The sequence below is a fragment of the Thalassophryne amazonica genome, chromosome 15 (genome assembly GCF_902500255.1).
Source record: "Thalassophryne amazonica chromosome 15, fThaAma1.1, whole genome shotgun sequence".
Classification (NCBI taxonomy): domain Eukaryota; kingdom Metazoa; phylum Chordata; class Actinopteri; order Batrachoidiformes; family Batrachoididae; genus Thalassophryne; species Thalassophryne amazonica.
In genome coordinates, this window is record NC_047117.1 from 56379695 (window position 1) to 56405618 (window position 25924).

General features: G+C 38.5%; 1 protein-coding gene across 1 annotated transcript in view; it reads left to right on the forward strand.

Annotated features, from left to right (window-relative positions):
• The window catches only part of helz (helicase with zinc finger), a 155353-nt gene that overhangs the window by 92919 nt on the left and 36510 nt on the right, over positions 1 to 25924 (forward strand). Inside the window, exons 19-23 of the mRNA XM_034188104.1 lie at positions 13945 to 14063; positions 16043 to 16188; positions 17552 to 17699; positions 21592 to 21775; positions 25155 to 25383. Coding sequence (XP_034043995.1) covers positions 13945 to 14063; positions 16043 to 16188; positions 17552 to 17699; positions 21592 to 21775; positions 25155 to 25383 — 826 coding nt within the window. The remainder of the gene's footprint in view (positions 1 to 13944; positions 14064 to 16042; positions 16189 to 17551; positions 17700 to 21591; positions 21776 to 25154; positions 25384 to 25924) is intronic.

Sequence of the window (25924 nt, forward strand, 5' to 3'; positions counted from 1 at the left end):
CGCTGCCTGCTTATCGCTATACAACCCCTGGCAAAAATTATGGAATCACCAGCCTTGGGGGATGTTCATTCAGTTGTTTAATTTTGTAGAAAAAAAGCAGATCACAGACATGACACAAAACTAAAGTCATTTCAGATGGCAACTTTCTGGCTTTAAGAAACACTATAAGAAATCAGGAAAAAAAAATTGTGGCAGTCAGTAACGGTTACTTTTTTAGACCAAGCAGAGGGAAAAAAAATATGGAAGCTGTTATAAAAGCCAGAGGTGGTGCAACAACCTCTGGCTTTTATAACAGCTTGCAGTCTCTGAGGCATGGACTTAATGAGTGACAAACAGTACTCTTCATCAATCTGGCTCCAACTTTCTCTGATTGCTGTTGCCAGATCAGCTTTGCAGGTTGGAGCCTTGTCATGGACCATTTTCTTCAATTTCCACCAAAGATTTTCAATTGGATTAAGATCCAGACTATTTGCAGGCCATGACATTGACCCTATGTGTCTTTTTGCAAGGAATGTTTTCACAGTTTTTGCTCTATGGCAAGATGCATTATCATCTTGAAAACTGATTTCATCATCCCCAAACATCCTTTCAATTGATGGGATAAGAAAAGTGTCCAAAATATCAACATAAACTTGTGCATTTATTGATGATGTAATGACAGCCATCTCCCCAGTGCGTTTACCTGACATGCAGCCCCATATCATCAATGACTGTGGAAATTTACATGTTCTCTTCAGGCAGTCATCTTTATAAATCTCATTGGAACGGCACCAAACAAAAGTTCCAGCATCATCACCTTGCCCAATGCCAATTCGAGATTCATCACTGAATTACACCCTGGTCGTTAAGGCACCGGGTCTGAACAGTGCTTGAAAAAATTAATGCTGTCTTTTAATCGCAGAACTTTCCTTGAATCGGCAGGTGTCAGTGCTGAACTTCATTTCATACCTCTGTTACTGGGCATGTCCAGACTTCTCTGACCAGTATATGCAAGGGGTTTTTAATGGAAATGCATTGTGATGGAGCAGGACGTTTTGGCCGATGTGAGCGAAAATCAGTTTTACCAGATCGGTTATATACAGTGTTTATTGCATGGAAAACCATAGAGAAACATTGGGATTTTTGCTTTTGTCCGGCGAGTGTGAATATCTGGTTTATACAATGGCGGTTTAGATGAGTTTTACTGTATTTATTTAAATCCCAGCCTTTTGCCATTTTATAATCACGCAGGCTGACAATCATGATAGTGTTTGCAATGTGGCTAATCATGCAGCCCTACACGCCACCAAATATTTCAGGATATTTGACAGACTAGTGACCATGCAGAGGCTTTTGCATATATGTAATGCAATAATCAGACTGGAGCAACTTGAAGCAAAGGGGCTTACTCAGTGACACTTTGAGGCAGGCAGGCAGCAGATTTGATCCTCTGACCCTCCAGTCTGTGGATACCAGTCACCCAGTGTTGCCACAGTTACTTTGAAAAAGTAATCCAATTACTGATTACTCCTTGAAATGTAACTTAGTTACTTTACTGATTACTCGATTGTAAAAGTAACTAAGTTAGATTACTAATTACCTTTTTAGTTACTTTCCCCAGCTGCCGACAAGAACCCTCTGCCACCTCAACATGACAATGATACTTGTTTTGCCAAAACTCACTTTATAGTCACCCTTTCTTGATGTCAGTGAAAATAAATCCATGCTTTATAAAAAGTAAAATAAAGACCTCTTTCTTGACCTCATATTTAACTGTTGACAGCACTGTAACAGTTAAACTTGCAATTTCTAACCTACATTGTTTATAAATGTAACTATTAAATTCTTTCTAACATTTTTCTAACATTTAAATTGTCTCTAAACATTTTACTTGTCAAAATTATTATTATTATAAGTAGTATTAGTAGTTGTAGTAAAAAAAAAAAAGGCTTCAAAACTGGACCTTTAATCTTGGGTTGTTGTGGGGGGGGCACATCCTTGCCCCACGCCCCCATTCCATCTGGATTCGCCCCTGCTTTGGCGTTTGATAACAAAGAATGGATAACATTTATTTATGCAGAAAACATGACCAGATTTACAGGTAAGGAAGTTTTATTGCTTTTTCACATCATGTGGTCCTCAGAGAGTTTAGGTGCATTTGAGTGGAAAATATTTAGTTGTTGACGCGTCGCGGAGGATCAGCTGTTTTTAATGAGCAGATACGGAGCACCTCAGCTCAGAATTCTAAATAACGGAGGGGAAAAAAGCATAAAAGTGTATTTGTGAAGTTCAGTGCAGATGTGCTGTTGTCATCGTGCTTTAAGAGGTGAGGACGAGTCGTAGCTTCTGCAGAAAACCGCGGATGAAAAGCTCACAGCTCCCTTAAAGTGGGCAGTTCAGTCGTACCCCGACCTCCTGCCCATGGACCAAGTTTAATGCTGCTATCGACCCACGATGCAAAAATAATATTAACGCACAGTGACTTGGAGAAGTAACTTTAATCTTATTACTGATTTGGAAAGATTAACACGTTAGATTACTCGTTACTAAAAAAAAAGTGGTTAGATTAGAGTAACACGTTACCGGCATCACTGCAATCACCCAATTAAAACTGAAACATGTTTCAGTGTTGTGCTGTTCAAAAATGACAGTAGAAGTGAGTTGAAACAAAGGATAATAGTTTGGCCAAAAAACAAAATAATGTACTCTTCATTTCAGGTCAGTAATGTTAGTTTGTCCGAATGTATGTACATCAAAATCTTTGCATGTATTTGAAGTCTATAATGATATTAGTACACGTACGCAGTACATAACATTAAGTCTAGTGTAACTTGGTCATCCCCAGAGTTAGTTTTCATGCATTGACAGTGGCTCACGTTAAGAAAAAGATGAATCTTATTTACGTTGTGTTAAAAGATATGGAAAACAAACCAATCTGTCAGTGCAGTCTAATAACCACTACTAATGTGTCAGCAGAGGGCGCTTTGATTGTTGCCTGGGAACACCATCTGCTTGTTTCTAATTTACTTTACATCATTAGACCTCCACCCCATGTTTCATCTCTCCCAATCTCCTGGTGTTTAAAGGTGATGAGGCTTCCCATGAAAAGAGGCAGTTGGGAGTCTGCAAGTCCACTAAGTAGCGATTTAAAAAATCTCTCACCTCAAATGCACAGCTGCCTAAAACAAGATCATTAGACTGTTAGCTGTTTTATATGTGTCTTACTTACTCCCTTTTTTCTTTATGCATCTGGCTTATGGGGATCTTACATGCTTGGTTTTGTGTCTGTGTGATGTTTCTGTAAAGACTGATTTCATTGTCATACTCCACATGTATAATTGTTGGAAGGCAGAATAACTCAGTGGGTTGCAGTTTTACTTCCCTCATCCATCGTATCAACATCGTTGACCTCAGTCCACCAAAGAATGATGACATAATATATCTTTCACTTCTGACTTCAAAAAGGAATATAGTGGGCAAATGTTGTGACTCTGCAGTGCTGACAGCTTTGGGTGCTGGTGTTTCAAATCATTGCACCATTTCTTCTGTAAATGGAGCCAAGACATCAGCGTAATGATAAATGAATGACAGTGATAAGGAAAATACTACATTGCTCCACCTTTCTGGGTGGGTGGTTGCGTGTACCCCATGCATGTGTGAGTGCATATATAGTGAAGCAAATAAATATTTGATCCACTGTCAGTTTTGCAAGTTTTCCCACCTACCAAGAATGGAGAGGTCTGTAATTTTTATCATACATACACTTCAACTGTGAGAGACAGAATCTAAAAATAAAGTTCAGAAAATCACATTGTATGATTTTTAAGTCATTAATTTGCATTTTATTGCATGAAATAAGTATTTGGTACAATAAAAAAACAGACCTTAATATTTGGTACAGAAACCTTTGTTTGCAGTTACAGAGGTCAGACGTTTCCTGTAGTTCTTGACCAAGTTTCCACACATTGCAGCAGAGAATATATACAGCCACATAATCCTATAGCTTCTTCTGGGTTATCTGGATATCTTGGTGGCTTCCCTCACTCTTCTCCTTCTTGCACAGTCACTCAGTTTTTGAGAACTGTCTACTCCGTGTACATTTACTGTAGTATTAAGAAAAGGGGTATGTACACTTTTGATCAGGGCCATTTTGGGTACTTTCTGTTGTCATTATGATTTAAAAAGAGTAAACACAGTTGGTTTGACATTGAATGGCTTCACCCAACCATTAACCATGAGTGAAAAAAAGTTTTTGTGTTATCATTCATATTCTCTGAAAAATAGCCAAAAAACAAAAAATTCTGCCAGGGTGTGTAAATGTTGGAGCACAACTCTATACCACACATATGTAGTAATCCCAGGTATTTCTGTAGGTCTGTATCTATTAGGGTTGGGCAGTTAGATCATCACCAACATGATGCCACGCCTCTTAGCCTGCCACACACTTACTCATTCCATTGTCCCTGCTATAATTTAAATGTATGTATTTAAATGTACATAAGATACAACTGAAATCCACCGTGATTATGCGAGGAAGAGTGTGGGCTCAAACGAGGCCGGCATTTCATTTCCAACACATTCCACCAGTGTCCTGTTTGAGATGCTGTGTTGCTTGGCTAAGAGTGGCTCAGTGGCCACATCCGTGCACCAGGCAGTGCCGGTGTTGCAGACGGAACAGTCCCTCTTAAAAGTGGTACACCGTGACTTCATTGTACCTTCACTGCGCATGCGTCTGAGACTGACTCCAAGTCTGACTCTCTACAGCCAAAGTGATCAAAGGGATTAATGTCATTATTAACCATCAGAGGACAAAGTAAAACCTCTTAAATCATTCTGAAGTCAATTGTAAGCAGAAACGAGGTGATAATCAGTGCATCACTACTGACGCTCCGAAATTATGTAGGCGCAACAGCACTTCAGACTCATTGGTGATTGGTCCCCTGTCTTTTCTTATGAAATAATGCAGAATTTATGTGGAAATGATTGTTGTACAAATGCTTCAGATATCTGTCACTGAGACGGATGATGACTAGAGTGCAGTTTTAAGCAGAAGCGAGGCGATAATGGGTGAATCACTGCTGGCGCTCCAAAATGATGCTGCTGATGCTCCGAAATGACGCATGCGCAGTGAAGGTAGGGCGGACCGATTTTTAGGGGAGGATTGTTCGGACGGCGACACCGGGTCTTAATGAAGCACACGGAAGAAATTAATCTGAGGTATCAAGAGGAGTTCCCTTGTGCTGGAGATGTGTCATGCCGCCATGAGGCATGCACAGTCTGAAAGCATGCAGGTATTTTAATGATGCTTCAGAATAAAATTTGCTAAACTACTTTACAGTTGAACTACTCTAAATGAGTCATTGTGGACTTATACAATATGAGCAGTTTTACACTTGATATTTTAAAAACTGCTTTTTAATTAATTAATTTTGATCAGTTTATAAAGATTGAAGAATACAGCTCATTCTCGTTATCTGAATTAGTTGATTTCAAATGGTCACAACTTGGTCTTTTGGTCTCTGTTGCATACACAGTGAGAGGGTGAGAGTGTCTCTTTTAAAAAGGCTTTTCATTCACACTCAGAGATCACACTTTTTTCAAGTTGATATTCCAGTGTGAAAAGGGTAAAAACGGCATGAATGGGACGATGTGAAACATTGGGAGAAGAATTTTAGTTTTGGTCTTTGTCACTTATTGAAAGTTGTAGCCAGTTTAAAGTCACATATTCGTCACTTTGTTTTGCTGTTGTCAAGGTTTCATCTGTGGATCTCAGTCATAGTTATTTTAGTTTTTTTTTTATTATTGTTGTTATTTTAGTTTTAGCCTGTTTTAGGCAAAAGTATCCTGGTCCGGTCCCCTCCACCTCCCCTGTTTTAACAACCAAACTGAATGTTGGACAAATTATAATCTTTATTATCCTAAGTGAAATGTTTACCCTTTATCTAGCCCAGTTGTATGTAGCCTGTCTTCTGAAAGGAAGCCTGGGATTTGGTCTCAGTTTTACTCATCACAATAATTTGAATTTCTTGTAATTGTTATTATTATGAAACATTTTTATTTACATTGTCCTTACGATTAAGTCATGAAATAAAATTTTGACTTTTTTTTTTTGCACTCAAAATTTTCATTGATAAAATTGGCACTGATGGACCTGACTTTATACTATGAAAAGGAGCTAATCTGCATCATTTCAAATTTATTTGGCCATTGAACAACTAATATTCAAGGCAATAAGAAGGGAAGGAAATAGAACTGTTAACCCCAGGTTAAGAACCATATTTGGAATAATATTTCTATGTTTTAGTCGTCTGTACACAGCAAACATGGCCAAACTCACTGTGCAGCTTTGTTATTCTTGAAAGCCTTTTTCAGATATTAGTCAAGTGCTAATTCATATTTAATGTGTCGGGTGACACTGGTAGAACATATTACAGCACATCGATCTGCGAGTAGGAAATTAAAGTTTTAATGAGATGTTTCATGTGTTTTAAACTTCAGATTTTGTCCTTTACATACACATCCTTCCTTCGTGTAAGTAGACGTATAGGATACAGACGTGTCTCTTTACCAGAAACAGGATGGGGAACTGTCAGTGTCTTTCAATGAAGTGCACAGAGCCGTAGTTTGGAGCAGGATCAATAGTTTGCAGGTGTGTTCAAAGGCAGATAGCTGATGAGTGAATGATGCCTCATATTGAACTGTTCTACCAGCTCATGTTTTCTGTTGTTTAGCTTTTTACAGATTCAGAGTAATTTATTATTGATTTATTTATTTATTTACAGCTGCCGCATTTCATATCAGCACTATGGTACCTTCCTGTGGAAATGTTTTGGCTTCAGAGGCTGTTTGCTGGTTGTTGTTCTTAATTTCTCTCTTTTCTGCTCCAGCATTCATTTGATATGCTGTTTTATCTGCTCCCCTCATACAGCTGAGCTCTGTTTGAGGTTTTTAAATCAGGGTTAGGCTGCTGTTCAGTCTGTTTCACAACATTGAGAAATTTTGTCCTTGGGTAAAATGAACAGGGAGAAAATATTAGTGATGAATACATGGTTTGCCAGTCTAATAATGGCATGTGTAAACTGTTTTTTTTTTTTTTTTTTTTTTTTTTTTTTGAGGCATTATTTTTTTTTTGTTGATTTGAATTCAAGATTACATTTATTGGGCAATCATCAGTGGTCTTGTGACCACTCGACCTCTGCTTTGGAAATGAAAGAAACTGTTTTCAAACAAGTTCATTTCATGTTAGATGTAATTTCAGCCACATCTGCTCTTCATTTCCATCATACATGTGATGGCAAGATGATAGCATTTGTTGCTGTTATGTTAAACAGAAGGTTATGGACTCATTTCCTTGGACATTTTACAGGATACATCTCAAGGTTATTGCTAAAGGCTTGGAATAATTCATACATGATTGTCTTCTAATTCTCTTTGAGTTTTCTGTTTGTGTCTTTGATGTGTTGACTCTTTATGTTCGTACAAACTCTGGCCTATGTATTAGGGAGACCATGTCATGCATAGCACCTACACAGTTACCTTTGTTAAGCAAAGACCTGGCTCCAAACAACACATAATGCTCTGGTGAATTCTGGAATAATTAAAGTGTTTCACATATTTTTGGTGTTTGTTTTACAACTTTTATGCTCTACAGTTTATGTCCCCCCTTTTAACAGTCATTTTAACACACAGCACCACTGTTTATTCCACATCTGATCAGCACCATGGACAGCTCCACTTACAAAGCTCTTGAAGGCCCTGTCACACCATGACGATTTAGCCAGTGTATGCCAGTCGTATTAAAAAATGCTGGCATAAGTCCAATAAGTTAAGGGTAAGGTTTTTTTTTAATATAAGTTAAGAGCAAGTTGAAACACGCTGAAGGCCCTGTCACACCATGACGATTTAGCCAGTGTATGCTGACTGTATTAAAATGCTGACATAAGTCCAATAAGTTAAGGGTAAGGTTTTTTTTTTTTTTTTAATAAGTTAAGAACAAGTTGAAGCACGTTGAAACACACTGAAGGCCCTGTCACATCATCATGATTTAGTCAGCGTATGTCGACCGTATTAAAAACGCTGGTATAAGTCCAATAAGTTAAGAGTAATTTTTTATATATATAAATTAAGAACAAGTTGACGCATGTTGAAGCTCGTTGAAACACTTTGACGTTCGCTGACGTACGTCCTGATAAGCTGAGCTCCTCAAAAAAAAATTGGGCATACTGAAAATTTTCAAGGAGTGCCAGCGTGTGACTCACACGTCCCGCACATGCTGGACATAAGTTGTAGGTAAGTTTTGTGATTGTTGGCAGACATTTCTTGTAATTTACTCATCCATCCATTAATGCTGGCCACTGATTGGCTGAAAGCTGCGGTCCGTATGCAGAATGACTGTTTCATTCACACACCGAAAAATAGAAAGTCTGACCTGTTCATTTCAGTCCAGTTCACCATCATAGATGGACATGAATCCACAAAAGCTCCTGTTTTTTGAAAATGACCTCGGAAAATCCTTTCATTTGTGGCTGGAAACGCAGCATTTTAAAGCAAGCCCCTCTGTGTTTTTTCTGCTGCAGGTGCGTTTCTCAGAGGATGCCCGTGCTGTGCACTCTGATCGCACAGAAGCGCTGTGATGATTAAACTTTTAAAGCCGTCGCTGTGGTGTGATCATCAGATGACCTGATCGATCGATCAGGGTGATCACACCTGATTAATGCGCTGTTTAAACATTTAAAGTACAGTGGCTGTCAGCAAACACCACACCAGCACAGCAGTTCATTCAGATCACACCTGATTGCGGGCGACTGGTAGAGGTGGGCGGATCGACTCTGGTATAGATATTGAACAATCCTCATGTAAAAAGATCGATACTAAAGCTTTTTTTCTCTCCCGCATGCACTGACTGCTGCGCACGCAGATTCATCAAAGTCTACTCTGTCTGTAAGAGCAGCGCTGCGCTGTCACACAACATGGAGCAGCGCACCCTTGTATTGTGGTTTGTCAGGCCTCTACCTCAGGAGATTTTGTTTTAAGTTGTGTTGAGTGATATTTTTTTAAACAAAAATGTTGATTGTGATAAAGTATTTTGTTGTCACGTACAATGTTTGGCGAAATTGTATCCTAGGTCTTTTGTATCCTTTGGATCTATGAAGCTTAAATATGAAAATATTGGCGATACTGGGCCTGTATTTACTTGGTATCGGATCAATACCAAAATTCCCGGTATCACCCACCTCTAGTGACTGGCACTTGAAAAGTTTAACTCATTACAGCGTTTCATTATTCAGGTCTGTGATGACCTGATCAGGTCTGATCAGCGGACCTGAAAGCTGCCGCTCGGTGCTTTAAAAGTTAAGAGACACAGCCCTCCATTCAGTCATGGCAGCGTTTTCCACAGCCAGTCGATTCATCAGCATTCTGTACACAATGAAAATGGTCCACCAAGATAAAAAATTTAAATAAAAAACTAAAATAATGTTAAATTACTCTAGTTTCTGACCTGCACCACACGGTGCAGTACTGACCCGAACCACTGGGTGGATACGGGGCTGTCAGTATACGCTGGATAATCGTCAGGATGTGACAGCTGCATTAATTTATTACACATACGACAGCGTGTGCCAGCGTTTTTAATACGGTCAGCATACGCAGGCTAAATCATCAAGGTGTGACAGCAGTGGTGGGCACACATAACCAAAAAATTAGCTTCGAGAACAGATAATGAGCTAACTGAAAAGTTATCTTTTATAAAGAAACCACCCAAAAATTTGTTGGAAGCTACAGATAACGGATAACTTCCAGTATTGTCTCTGGTACACTTGCAACAAGCTGATTTTGAGTTTTAACACCACAATCGCTTCTGGTAGCATCAAAGGCAACTACAGACCCAAACAGTGAGTCAGCACTTCTGTCTTTGTGCACCCTGCCCACTGCTGGAAGCTCCTGTTTACTACATAACTTCCAGCAGCAAAGCAGTTGAGAGGAACAGCAAAGCTCAACTCTCTACTCAATAACAGTGTCCGCCGTTAGGCGGAGGTCTTGGAAAATAAAGCAGTGCTGACTTGTGGTTTTGAGTTATAAATAAAATTAATACTGATAGAATAACTCCATTAATGTCAATTCTGTCATTTGTACAAAGTTAAAATATAACATGAATAACAACAGAAAAAGAGATGGCTTTTCTTTTAAGTGAAAACCCTCTTTGTCCAGTATTTTATGGTGTACCCAAAATTCACAAACAATTGGATGATCCTCCGTTACGGCCCATCGTTTCTGGAATAGGGAGTCTTATTGAGCCCCTTTCACAATTTGTTTTCTTTTTGGCAAAGTTTGTCCACAACTTACCCTCGTATCTTGAGGACACCACTGATGTTCTAAATGTTATCAATAATCGAAATTGTACAAGTGATGATATCCTTGTGTCTTTGGATGTACAGAGTCTATATACGTGCATACCTCACCATGCAGGTTTAGAAGCCATTTCTTTTTATCTTGCCGAACGTCCCACTGATGTGCTGCCACCTTCAGACTTTTTGATTAAACTGGTTGAGATTGTTTTATCGAATAATTTCTTTAAATATTCAGACAAATATTATCTACAACTACAGGGCACTGCTATGGGGAGTGCTTTTGCGCCATCCTACGCCTGTTTAGTGATGGGGTTTTGGGAAGAGAAATATATCTTTAGTGCTGAAAATAACCCTTTTCACTCAAAAATATCATTATGGCGTAGACACATTGATGACGTCCTCCTAATTTGGAGGGACGCATATGATGAGTTACATCAATTTCTGAATTATATTAATTCCACTACAGATTATTTATCTTTTACTATGAACTATAATTCTCATTCTATAGATTTTTTTAGACCTCACTATTTATAAGGATGTCAATAATTCTTTGCAATCAACTATCTATCGTAAACCTCTTAGTAGAAATACTTTATTGAGAGCTGATATTAATCATCCGCCCCATTTAGTTCAGAACATACCAGTGGGTCAGTTCTTGCGAGTTAGAAGAAATTGCAGTTCTACCATGGACTTTATGTTAAAAGCAGCCCATCTAGCAACTCTGTTTGAACAACGTGGCTATAGTAGAATTAACATTGACAAAGCATGGGACAGAGCTCTAAATACTGATCGTGCCTCTTTACTTAAGAAAAAATCTAAATCCTCTTCAACATCTAAATTGTTTTTTTTTCTACCAGCTATACTCCATTTGCGGGAAGAATAAAAAACATAATTTATAAATATTGGCACATTTTGAAGAGTGATCCCACACTTAAAGACATCTGTGCTGAACCGCCCAAATTTATATTTAGGCATGCCCGAAATATTCGTGACAGACTTGTTCATTCAGATATGATCAGTCCCGCCTCAACTGCCTGGCCCTCCAGCTCACCAAAAGGTTTCTTTAGGTGTGGTAATTGTGCACATTATTCAAATTCTACTAATGCTTCATGTTTCTCTCATCCTCGCACTGGTAAGCAATATCCTATTTCTTCATTTATCAATTGTAATACCACTCATGTAGTATATATTTTAAAATGCCGCTGTGGCTTGGCATATGTTGGCCAAATGAAACGTCAACTTAAATTACGGATAGCTGAACGTAAAACGGCAATCCGTACTCAGAATTTAATTTATGCCATGGTAAGGCACTACAAACAGGCCGGTCATGGCTCTCCAGCATCTTTAAAATTTTGGGGGATTGAGAGAATTTTAGTTCCACCCAGAGGTGGTGACATTATCAAAAAACTCTTATGTAGAGAAGCATTTTGGATTTATACTTTAGGCACTTTGGAACCTTTTGGTTTGAATGAAGATCTAAAATTTACTTGTTTTCTTTAATAATTGTTTTTAGTTTGGTTTTAGTCATGTGTGTTTTGGGACAGTGTTTCTAATCATGAATTGATTACTAATTGAGTGAGTGTTGTGCCCTTTGAGTGATGGTCATGCCCTTTTGAAAGCACTTGCTTCTTATTAGTATTTAAGCTGTACCATCTCTGTTTGTGCAGGAATCTGAGGAAGATGTGACTCTCACATCGAAACGTCAGTCCCTTTGAACATTTTTTTTCAGCACCTTATTAAAGACTTTTTGCACTTATTTCTGTGCTGCACCAGTTATTTCTTCTTTTTTACAAATTGGTCCTGCCTGGTTGCACCAGATTTGTTTGTGCTGTGCAGAAGCGCAGTGAACTCTTTCTCTTTGCTTTAAAATATAACATATCTTTTAATTTTGAATAATGCACTAATTCTGAAGTTTTGTAGCAAACACAGACAGGATGCCAAATGATTATGGGTAAAATGTGCCCCCGCTAACACTGATTGGTTGACTCATTCATTCTATGTAAACCAACACGTTAATGTGAGGTGTGACATGTGTTGGTGTTTACAGATAAATGTGCTTTTGTAAAATATGGCATTTTTTTATTTGTAAAAAAAAAGGCATTTTTAAAAAATAGCCAAGTTGTAATTAGATAACCGTCTGATATAACCGGTGTCAAAATAAATAGAACACTGCCATCTACTGGATGCTCAGTACTAGGGTGAATACTGCCATGAACACTACTGGCCAGTAGGTGGCAGTAGAGACAGTGAAAACTTGCCAAAACAAAATTCCAGATAATCCGTCTCTGCCATGTTTAAAATGTGTGGAATTGAATAAACGCAAACTGAATTTCAGACATCTTTATATATATATATATATATATATATATATATATATATATATATATATATATATATATACACACACAAAAACGACAGACAGTGTTTGACATAAGCAGGACTGTAATAGCAAACAGGAATTGATTGCAATGATTCCAGTTGAAAATAATGGAGCAGCCCGAGTTTCTTCTGGCATTTTTACATAAAACAAACACATTAACAACGTTCATAAATCCAGAGAATATATTCACGAGAGTTTTAGGCACAATATACAAAGAGTTTAATGCTGTTGTCCGTTTGGAGCCTGATCAGAGGGTCTCAAATGCATTTCTTCTGTTGTGAATGTACTGAGGTAGCCATAATGCACTGGGCACAGCATGTCCACACTAAAACCTTCAAAATTAGTGCATTACTTTAAAACTAAAACATATATCTGATATTTTCACTTTATAAAACTTCAGACGTGACGTTAATTTAAATAACTTGTCCGAAATTAGTTTGGTTAAAACTTTAACCATAAGTTAAAAATGTATGCCTCTGGATGACTTGGGTGATATTGGCAGCATATCAGTATGGGGTCAAATGAGTTTTTTTTTTTTTTTCTTTTTTCTTTTTTTTTTTTTTTTGTGACCAGTTCTCCTTTGCCTGCAGAGGATAGAGCGGTTTCTTCTACAACCAGCTCTCCTCTGTTTACAGAGGATAGAACTGCGCATCTACTATAATACATTTAACAGGTAGGTACTTAACTGATTTTAGATTTCATAGATGTTTGTAACGGTTCTGCTTTGTTTACCGCGTCTTCAAAAATACGTTGGACCACAACTTATCAGAAGATAATTAGTCCGATGATGGTTTTCAGAGTTATCTGAAAAGCTAATCAGATAATGAAAACATTATCTTTGATAATTAGTGGTTAGCGGATTAACGGAACTGTGCCCACCACTGTGTGACAGGGCTTTAAGACTGTCCATTATAACATACTGATTCAAGGTACATATACAAGAAATCAATTCCAAACAATTCAGTAATCTCAGTATTTTTGTTAATTTACCAATTTTTTGTTTTACCCTCAGAATAAATCATTGCACTATTTCTGTGATGCGTAAGATCCTGAATCCATTAACTGGTTTTTCATGTCACATGGATTTGAAGTTGTATTACTATATACAGTGAGCGCATTATACAAGTGTGTGTGTGTGTGTGTGTGTGTGTGTGTGTGTGTGTGTATTAAGCACACATTTTTGTACAGCCATGTACTGGGAGTCAGCTGACATTTGTCTCCCTTCTCTTTTGCTAGGATTCTTCACCCATATCCTATTGGATGAAGCAGCCCAGGCTATGGAGTGTGAAACCATCATGCCTTTTGCTCTAGCTACCAAGATCACACGCATTGTGTTGGCTGGAGACCACATGCAGGTAAGAATTCAGTATTTAGAATAGCTGCCTACTGTCCATTAAAAGTTCTGATTTTGATTTTATTCACAGCATGCAAGTATGCACAGACAGTCAGGTCTGTAAGTATGTGAATAGTGACACTGTTTGCAGTTTAGCCTCTGTACACCACCACAGTGAAGTTAAAATGAAACAGTCAAGATGTGTCTGTAATACAGAATTTCAGGTTTAGGTCAAGGAGTTTAACAACACTTGCATCAATCATTAAGAAAAGCAAATACTATTTGTACTGTGTGTTAAAGCTGTCTGGAGTAAAGGAGACTAGTGAGGGAAGCCATCAAACTCCCATGACAACTCTGAAGGCGTTATAGGCTCCTGTGGAAGTAAATGAAGAAAGTTGGGATAGTACAACTTTTCTGAAAGTGGAGGAATTGCATATAAAAATAGCTGTAACCCCTAAATAGTTAATAATGATGTTTTTGTGAAACCTTTTGATTTAAAACTGAAAATGTACATGATGGACACGCATGTGAAAGAAGAATTTTGTATTTCATTTGTTTCTTTATTTGAATAGACAAAAGAAAAACTTGAGCTATATGCCACAGTTACGTGGTGATAATGGATTCTTAATGGACATTTATGAACATGTTGTGCTACATTTTAAAATGGAAGAAAGCAACAGAGAATTTTGTCATTATCACAGCCTTTTCACTTTTATTAATGCTAAAATGTAGCACACCAATGCTTAGCACGAGGCATGCAACATAGCAAAAGTTAGCTCCAGTACTGAGTGAATGTAATCACTCGAACCTCGCTGTGAATTAAAGTCTACTGTTGCCAAACTCATTTTAAAAAGAACAGGCAGCAGCCAAGTAGAGCTATAATTTTGGAAACAAGCCACAGAAAATCTGAATGTCAACTTGTCACTCAAGCTTTCGAAGCCAGCACAAGGAATTAAAGCTCTATTTCCTCATCTCCTAGTTTTAAGACAGTACGCAGCGGATAAAGACGAGGCATGAGTCTATCTTTCAATAATTGCTTTCATTACTTGCAACTCCAAAACATAAAAGATTAAAACCACAGTATTAAACTGTATTCTTATCGTATTCTTTCAAGTCACTTTGGCTGTAGCTTCCCACCATTTTAACCTTTTTATGAGGTATGACTTATAAAACTTTTCCATTCTCCTTCTTCCTCACCTCACTCTTTTCTTTCAGCTTTAACTCTAAATGCAAAAGGAAGAATCAACATAAAACAGACAGGGCTGCTGAATAATCATTGAAGTCCAAGATTCTATTGATCTTTTGACTTCTTTATTGAAGGTGTGAGATCTAATTAATGCTAGCTGGCCCTCTCAATGGAATGCTTAAATTAAGATACATACTAAGGATAGATCACTTTTTGTATACAGTATATGCCAGTAGTCAGATGGGAATAGTTAATGAAGCAATATGCATCGGTGTAGCTGTGCACATTTTAGCATTGAATTAATTAAATGTGAGTCCCAGCACTCCCTGCAGTAACCAGTTCCATTTATTCTTACAAACTTACAACCTGCAGATGTTGCATCCCAGAGACGTTGTACATTTTAAATCTTTCATCCAGCCTTGATGATTTTGTGTCAGCATCAGCGCAAACCCTGTACGTAGCTGTAAAATTGTAAGCACATGTGATTTTGTTGTGACCCTCATTTCTCAGTTCTTAGTAACAAAAGCTTTTCTCCTCATTTCAGTCCAAGGCTGCAGCAGTCATTTGCACTGATTAGCTCACAGTGTCCCTCGAATGAAGAATAATCAGTGATATCGCCTGATGTATTGTTTCATTGGAATAAAAGCTCTGTTCTCATAATGCTCCCAAACCATGTGTGGTGGATGAATTCATACCCCTTCGGTCAAACAGAGACTCAAATAAATAAGCCAATGGTAAAATGTGCAGATTTGATTTTTACTTTCCATCTCCTAATACATTTTCTTTTCTTTTCTTTTTTCTCCCTCAATTTGCAGCTCAGTCCTTTTGTGTACAGTGAGTTTGCGCGGGAGCGTAACCTTCATGTGTCACTACTAGACCGACTGTATGAGCACTATCCCCCAGAATTCCCCTGTCGCATCCTCCTGTGCGAGAACTACCGCTCCCACGAAGCAATCATCAAGTAGGTGTAAGCCCTCAGCAGCGTCTTGGCTCCAAAGTGTGGCAGTGGTGGGGCTGAAAGGGTGATAAAAAGAATTGAAGTGATCAGTTGCACACTTTTGGTAGTTCACGGAGCAGTGTTGGTCTGTGCTTGTAGCTCTAAAGGCCCCCTGACAAGAGCATGTCTTTGACTCACACACTAGCACGACCTGTGTCGTGCTGGAGAGTTAAACTCGTCTTTAATGGGTGCGGACAGGACACAAGAGGGGCACCGGTGCGTGCTATTGTGCACAGAGGATTTTGAAATGTTCAAAAAAATCTTTCACGCATAAATGTCGTGCTACATGGCACAATCTAATCGCCAACACCATGTGTAGCTCGTGAAGTGGAGTAAAGAAGTGAACAGAGCAAGTGGTGATGTCAGAGCACAGTTCGTCTAGAGATTATAACAAGATGTTAAATCTGTTATAAACATACTTTAACAGCTGCACACAAGAAAGAAAGAACACACAACTGTTTTACCAAGCCATGATAATGTAAACATGACAAATAATTACCTTTTTAGACAGCTCAAAATGCTTTCTGCAGCTTGTTAGGCGCGCGCGTACAGGTGAAGCTGGAGCAGTCCTCTGTGATACAGGAAGTGATTACAGCCATTTTCAACAGCCAATTTGCAGAGAAAATGATTAATCCAACACAAAGTAATTATTTTATATACACAGCGTCCAGCACAGAGCACGTGGCAGCCGGTAGAACAAAGAACGGCGTCCAGCTGGGACACAGTGGGTGGGATCATCGCGATGACATGCGTGCTATTGCATGAATCAAAGACATGCTCTTGCCAAGGGGCCTTAAGGTTGACACATTAAGAGAGTAAGCAGCATTTTATCCTCTGAAATGAGATTGAACAACTGTGGAAAATTATCACATCTGCAATATAGTAAACAGAGCAGAACATTGCTAGAAAGTGTGCAGTAGAAGGCATTCTGCCAGATATTTGCATTTATTTGACTAATGTAGTGTTGGATTATTTTGTATTGTGCTGCAGCATACATAGAGTGAAAAGCTGTGAGATATTGCATAGAACTCCACAGCTGCAAATGGTAGTTTTCAGGTTTGTTTATATATTTAGGGGAAAAAAGGCTGTATTTGCTGCAATTTTTACTGCTGGCGGAATTAGTTTCTTTCTTTGCCATATGTACTGAAATAAGCCAGAATAAGTTATGGGGAAATGTTTAAAATCTAAAGGAATTATTTGCAGATTTTTATTTTTATTTTTTTGCATACAATTATTGCTTTTCTAAATTGTTTAATTTTTGGTTATTAATGTTTCACAAATGTTTTTCTTATCACTGTTATTTTGTCCATTTCCTTTTCTCTTTCAGCTACACCTCAGAGTTATTTTATGATGGGAAGTTGATGGCAAGTGGGAAGCAGCCCTCCCATAAGGACTTCTATCCTCTCACCTTCTTCACAGCCAGAGGTGAAGATGTTCAGGAGAAGAACAGCACTGCCTACTACAACAATGCTGAGGTATTGATAAATGAATTGTACTTTTGTTTGGTCTGTCTGTCTCAGCAACAACTACTATATACCTACAGTTAACTCACTATCAGTCCAGCATCCACCAACCATCCCGACGGTGTTGGTACATTGGCAATATAAAATAGAATAAGGATGAGAACATTTAGTGTTACTGTGCTAGTGTGTTATCAAACTGGAAGGGATGGACTCCTCTATCTGCCTGTCCATCAGTTCACTCACTGCATCTTAGAGAGTATGGGCTTTGGAAAAGCTTTGTGTGTGGACTGTCAAAATATGATGAAGGTATAAAATTAAACTATAGGAATGTCTAGAGATCCTTTAATTTCTGGAATATTATCTCATGTCAAAACTATAGTGGACTGCGGAGTTGAGGAAAAAAACAAGCTCTGTAAATGGGGATGCAACAGGTAAAAGTTGGAATGTGCACAGTTTCTTCAGTCACATCCACAGATGCCTATAACTCTTTCAGAATTGTCAAAGGTGTATTGATGTCATCCCTTACTAGTCTTTTTCTTGAGACCTGCCTACTCCAGACTGATTTACCATACAGTGCCATGCTAATGTATTTCTTAACCCTTGTGGACTCAGAAACATAATGAAATATTGATGTGGATGTCAGTGACTCCATGGACTCATGGAGGTTAATAATTAATGTACATGAAGACTAAGATGTATTCAGACTTTCATATGTTGTTCGGTCCATCCACAGACCTGTCTAAATAAAAGTAGCTGAAAAGCGATGATTCATCTTACAGGGTTCTCCCCAGATAATAGAGTAACGGTGCTGCGGCGTTTATACTCTGGCGTCATCTCGAGATGGGTTTTTTTTTGTTGTTTGTGTGTTTGTTTTGTTTTTTGGTTGGTTGGTTGGATGGTTGTTTTTTTTTTTTTGACAGGGCTTGACATTGCCATTGGCCCGGCAGGTATTTGCCCACTGTCGGGCAACTACAGCCCAGTACAATTTATAAAATGATGGTCCGCTCGGGCCCCGACAAATATTTGCAAAATTCTGTTTATTTTACCATTTTTTCCAGCAGCAAAGTCAAATTTCTTCACATCTCTGTGTCATCAAACTTCATTTTTGCACATGGGGAGAGATAGCTTTGACCACTCGACATGACGAAAACACGTTTGTTTTTGTTGCGCGCACGCTCCGCTGAGGAAATGAGATTAGCTGCACAATCAGTGGGTTTAAGTCTGATGATTTACCCAGACTCACCACAACTATGAGTAAATTAAGAACTTCTATTTATTTTTTGGTGGTTTCTTGAGGCATTTTGTAAATGCGGAAATGCTCTCCGACCTCAAAACGTGCCCCTGTGAAATAAGTCAAGTGCACCCTCTGTGTCGTTTCACAGCAGCCAGCATCTTTATTGTTGCATCTCTGCTACCTTCTGCATCAGTCCATTATAGCAATTCTAAATCCTCTCGATGAGTCCAGTATCTTTCAAGTATTTAAAAAGCCAGCACTTCCCCCTCCCACTTGACCCTGTGTCTAAAATACTTCCTACAGAAACTTCTTTCAGGCCTGTTCTTCTAAATTCTGAGAGAAGCTCTTGCCTTTCTCTGGAGTATTTATTACAATCCATGAGGACATCCTTAATTGCCAAAAGGATGTCTGAAATAAGGCCTTGCCGTCTCCTGGATGAACCTGTGCCAATACTATTGATAGCTGACACAGTCAATTCAATGTGCTCTATATTTTATTAAATGCATTTAAGTAACATCACTGTGTGTGACGTTACTGTCTGAGCCTTCTTTAATCAAATGTATGATAGAAATGTACATGTAACTGTTTTAGTTTCAATAAATGTTGTTGTGAGCTAATGTGTTGTGAGCTAATGATCTGGGTGCTATTGTGAGCTTAAATACCTGATTGTCCAATATTTGGAAACATTCCAAAAACACGCCGTCTCGATAAATGTCAACAGCACCGCTATAGCAAAAATTGACTTTGGGGGAGAACCCTGTATTATTGTAGTTAGTTTGTCCAATTGTTTATGGCCTGTGAAAATGAAGGGACAGTGTATAAACATAGCTATAATTCCTAAGTGGCTAATTAGTTTTTTTTTTTTTTTTTTTTAATCTCCTTGAATTAAAAACTAAAAGTCTGCACTTTACAGACGTTGTGCTTTATTTCCTCTCCATTGTGGTGATGTACAGAGGCAAAATTACAAAAATGATCTCTGTCCAATTTATGGACCTGAGAGTATGTTCCCAAACCTTTTTATTTTTCTTCTTGGTCTTTGTCTGATTATTTTATTTTTTATTTTTTGGCGGGGGGTTAAATCTCTGCAGTGCTCCCACTCATAGCTCCCACGTCAGTGCATGGCATCACGGACTGCATTGTCAGAATTGTATTTTGCAAGTTGACTGAACAATTTTGGACTCTTATTTAAAGTTCGTGTTGGACTGTTGATGTCAAAGCCCCAGTGATGAACACCAAAATGTAAATTCCTTTTCTGTTGCTTAGAAATTAATAAAATATGAAATGACAAGGATCTATTTTTGCTGTTATACATAGCAAGTAATGAATGTTTTTTCATTTTTTCAAAGGAACAAATATTTCATTCAGTGAAAGATGGAACGTACCATTCAATGAGGCAAAGCCAAGTTGAATGGTACGTTCCATCTTTCAGTTTTGAGCTTCATGGCAAAGGCTGTGAATACTTATGTTTTTTGTTTTGTTTTATAAATTTGCAAAAAATCTCAAACTTTTTTCACATTGTCGTTATGGGGTGTTGTGAGTAGAATTTTGAAGGGAAAAATGAATTTGCTGCAATAAGGCTGCAATACTGGAATAAGGCTGTAACATAATGTGGAAATAGTGAAGCGCTGTGAATACTTTCTGGATGGACCGTATATACACACACACACACACACACACACACACACACACACACACACACACGTAAGCAACTTTTTTTTTCTGCCATCTTACATCATACTAGTCAGAAGAACAAATACATCTGTTGATGCATTGGTGAATATTGTCTGTGATCTCTTTGCTCTAGTCTGTAATCATTTTATGATGAGAAAATTTGCATTGAAGGTTTTTGTTGTTGTTAGTTAAATTAATCAAGAACTTGTATCAGCTCTTATGTAATATTATGAAAATCTTCAGCAGTGATTGTTGGCCTAGATAATTTGCTCAAAATTAATCATGGATTTAAATGACATGCACCTCAAGTTTAAGTGAACACTGCTATCTCAACTAAAGACTGTTCATGTAGAAATGAGTAACACTGTATATTCAGCCTCATCACAATTTATCGGGAGGTCTTAACCCAGTTAAAGATTAAATCCATGCATCACATTGGCAAATTAAATCCGACAGTTACATTTAACACCTGTGATACAGGATGGTACTAGCTTTCGATTTATTTGTCTTGACACAGATTTAGTGTTGCTCTTTGCTTTTGCCTGTCCCCAGCCTATCCTGGCAGCAGTTATAACTGTCAGTGCTACCAAATGAATTACTTTGCACTCCTTTGATGCACCATTCATGTCAAAATATTAATGTGTCATCGTAATCCTGTGGAATGAAAATGCTTTGGGAATAGACTGTTTTGCTTGTATTGTGAGTTTGATGGGCTAAGCATCAAATAGAGAACAATACTTTAGAACAGTTCACAACAGCAAGCTACAGCTTTCAACACTTGCTGGAAAATGAAGCTCATGTTTACATATACTTTTATTTAAGCATACTGTCAAAAAGCAATTTGGATTACTACTTATTTTTTTAACTCTTTGTGGCTTTTTACATATGTGAAATTATGTCACTGCCGCCATCCCCATCCATTTTGGGGTGGAGGGGGTCACTTATTCATAATCATAAGTGTTGTCACACTTCTTGCTTATGTGTCTTCTATCTCGGCAGGTGTTTGAAATTGTTGAACGAGTGGAGGAATTGCGTAAGAAGTGGCCAGTGGCTTGGGGCAAGTTGGATGAGGGCAGCATTGGTGTGGTGTCACCGTACGCCGACCAAGTGTTCCGCATACGTGCTGAGCTCCGAAAGAAGAGGATGCATGAGGTCAGCGTAGAAAGAGTACTCAATGTCCAAGGTGAGACAAAGTATAGATGGTGCATATACATGGCATGTGTACATGATCACACATACACGGCAAACCTGAACCTCCTTTTAAGAATCACTGCTTCACAGCCATGCTAGATAATAAGCATAAATCTGTTTTTTATATTATGGTAACATTTGTCCTTTCAAAATGCCATTTTCCATGTTAATATTTATCTTTTTGGGGTGGCAGTGATTTGCTATATTTAGAGACACTTAACGCAGTCGTTATCACCATCTTTTTCTTGGGGGGGGAGGGGGCACAGCGGTTAGCCCTGATGGAAATATTCCCCTTTTCCTGAAACAAAAGCACAAAATTAATGCATTTTGTTGTGCTGTACTCTGAAAATGTTTAGAAACAATTGACTTAAAATTATGGATTCTTGTATAAGGCCAGTAGATGAGCACCTGTGAATTGGGGAAGGAGGACCAGCTCTTTGGCATTACAAGGATCTTTCGGTGGGGGGTGGGGGTCCTTACAAGTTTTCCCTTCTTGTATGTGTGTATTTTGGTGACTTGGAGAAGGCCTATGTGACATAGGCCATTGCAGGTATGATGATGACACTATTAATAACAAGGGCATTCTGAGATTTCTGATGTCCGCCAGTTCGGATCTGGATCATATCCGATACAACCTGCAGAGCTTTCCGATCCAGAGGCACTTCTGTGCGTTTCTGTTGAAACACCCTGCTGGCTGCGGGGGGGGGAAGGGGGGGTCCCTTCCGCAGCTTGCAGTCAGCAGATCAGGCGAACATTGAGCTGACCAACTTTTCAACACACATCCGCTGGTTGGCAATGTTTTATACTAAAAACACCACAAACGAAGACAGCAACATGCAATGTTTACACATAAATAAATGACAAAGCCGTTGTACCGAGAGGTGTAAGCAACCTACAATACAGCAGACTTAATCAGCGCGAGGACTTTTTTTAACCAGGACCACATATATATATCCTTAAAAAAACAAACTGTTCAAAGGGACTCTAATGTACTTGAGACCGGTCTGTCATCTGGTGTTCAAGAGATGACACTTCATTCACTCACCCAAAAATGGCTCAGTTTTACATGTTTACATAAACATGTATATTTATTTCATTCTTTTACATTTGTACGTGTTTCAGCATTTTAAAGAGCTAATTTCCTGGAGAGAGAGCTTGCTCTAGGGGTTGCTAATGTTAGACCTTACTTGTATGAACCGCCTTGAGGCAACTTTGTTGTGATTTGGCGCTATATAAACTCAATAAATTGAAATTGAGAGGGGGGGAGAGAGAGGGAGAGACAGATATGGATAGAGAGAGAGCACTGGCTTTTCTTTATAAAGTCTCTGTTTTTTTCCCCAAGACCTTCCATTTCTCATCAGTCAAGATTACCCCCCAAAAAATTGTGTACAAGTACATGTACTGTTTCGATGGAGTGCATTTCCAAAATGCCACAAAAAGCCACCAAAAAATAAATGAAAGTACTTAATTCTTTTACCAAAACATCAAATCTAGGCTTTCATCTTAGATGTACATTCGGGCAAATTGTAGTTGAACTTTCAGGCCTGCTTTTTTTAAAAAAATCCTCCTCTATACCACTTCATCATGAAGCTGTATAACTGGGGATACAAAATATCCTCATATAAAATCAATAATAATAATAATATTAAAGCAAACAGAGCTCTGGAATTGGAATTGTATCGGTATCGGCAGATATCCAAATCCAGGTATTGTGTTCGTAGTGGGCCAGCATAGTAAAACAGTTGTGCATTCTTGGATAAAAGCATCAAATTTGGCACACATATTCTAAATTAACTAATGTTTATTTTCAGATATGGAACCATCCTGTAGCTGACCTCTAATGAGCTACAGGGGTCAATAAAGAATTACACAGGGGTCAAAATTTGAAAACGCTCCAGTCATGCCGAAAACTATACCACATTATTTGTCTGATTATAACGATTCCAAAAAGGTATAGTTTGGACTATGTATGACTGAATGTTCTAGAGTTATGGGGTAAAACTTTTTGCGCTTTTTATCTCATAACTCCAGAAGATTCAGTCATAGATAGTACAAACTATGCCTTTTTGGAATTGTTATGATCTCACAAATAATGTGGTATAGTTTTCAACATGATTGGAGCATTTTACAGTTTTGACCCCTGTGTAATTCTTTGACACCTGTAGCTCATTAGAGGTCAGCTCCAGGATGGTTCCATATCTGAAAATAAACATTAATTAATTTAGAATATGTGTGCCAAATTTGCTGCTTTTATCACAAAATGCACAATTGTTATGGAAATTGTAGTTAAGCTGCTCCACTATCGAAGTGATTCGATCGGAAGTGAAAAAATGTGGATAAGTGCATCCTTATTTACATCCACAGTTATTTCCTCAGACTGCTGTGCCATTTTGGCTTTTTGTTGTATTCCAGGAGTAAACCAAACAGATACTATGCAGCCATAAATAACAGCAAAATGAACATTTGCTCACTAGTATGCATGTGTGAGTTTTGTAGCTTTCTTCAGCACTTTCTGTCTTACTGTAACAGGCTCATTCATAACACAAGCTGCTGCTACATGGGCAGTCCCTTTTTAACAGCTTGCCATGAGTTGTTACAAATAGCTGCAGTTCTGAGGTACTGTTGAGTCTGTCTGTCTTTAAATAATCAGCGTTCGTAAATCAGTGTTTGTCATTTGTGTTGGCCAACGTGATGGTCTAGTGGTTAAGCGTTGGGCTTGAGACCAGAGGATCCTCTGGTCAAATCCCAGCCTGACTGGAAAATCACTAAGGGCCCTTGGGCAAGGTCCTTAATCCCCTAGTTGCTCCTGGTGTGTAGTGGGCAACTTGCATGGCAGCAGCCTGACATCGGGGTGAATGTGAGGCATTGATGTGTAAAGCGCTTCGAGCGTCTGATGCAGATGGAAAAAGCGCTATATAAATGCAGTCCATTTACCATTTAATGTTACTCTGCACAAACTGGGAGTCATGTCCCACTTCGTATCACAAGTAAAATTGATAAAAGGAAAAGATTTTCTTTGTCTCTCCCCTGTTTCCTTCAGTCTTACATTACTGCTCCCACTGGTGCTGCATCCAGCTGCTTACCACAGATCATTAACTCTCTGATTAATCACATGTATGTAATCATGGGAATTGCAGATGGTTAATGTGTATTTGTTGTTCATCAGTAGTGTCTGAAGTTATAAGAAGGTAAAAGTTATTGGAAGGCCTCATTTAGTTTTAAAGTGAGTTGCTTTTGTTGTTTAAGCAGAGATTAGTTGATTTTAATGGATTAACACTTTAGAATTTGTCATTCCTCATTTGGTTGGTAATGATTTGTTTTAATTTGACTTGTCCAAGTACACTGAGAGTTCATTCTAAAACATTTCACAGGTAAACAGTTCCGGGTGCTGTTCCTGAGTACAGTGCGCACGCGACATACCTGCAAGCACAAGCAGACAGCCATCAAGCGTAAAGAGCAGCTCGTTGAGGATTCAACAGAAGACCTGGACTATGGATTCCTGTCCAACTACAAGCTATTGAACACAGCCATTACCAGAGCCCAGTCTCTGGTGGCAGTTGTGGGAGACCCCATAGCACTGTGCTCTGTTGGGCGCTGCAGGTAAACAACCACTCTTCACTGAAGCTTGCACACTGCCAGTTTATCAGATTTCGCTTTATACAGTTATACAGGTGTACTTGCATGCAGATCACATTTGTACAACTTAGCTTTGTACTTTTAAATTCTTGCTGGGATTGAACCCAGTGTCTGTGGCTCATGGGTTTTCATTTACCATTTATTTGTCAACATAAAGTGCTGGTGCAGGAACAGTGCATGCACTGACTGTAGCCACTGTTTTATTATGTTTCAACACCAGAAGTGGCAAAGCAAATGGATCATTCTAAAATATTTGTTTTGAAACAGTTGATGGAGTGAGGCCCCATTTAGCACAGCACAGGATCCCTTCCTTTTGATACAGACTCTGTAACAATATTCCAAAATGTGGTGTTTTAATGGTTTGGAAGTGTTTGAGTAAAATATTTAAAATTTGTCAGCATTAATTTGTAGAGCCAATGAAAAGATTTATTATCATCCCCACCACCTGTTCTGTTCATGGATTAATTACGTCTGCCAATGAAGATGGAGGAGGTTATGTTTTTGC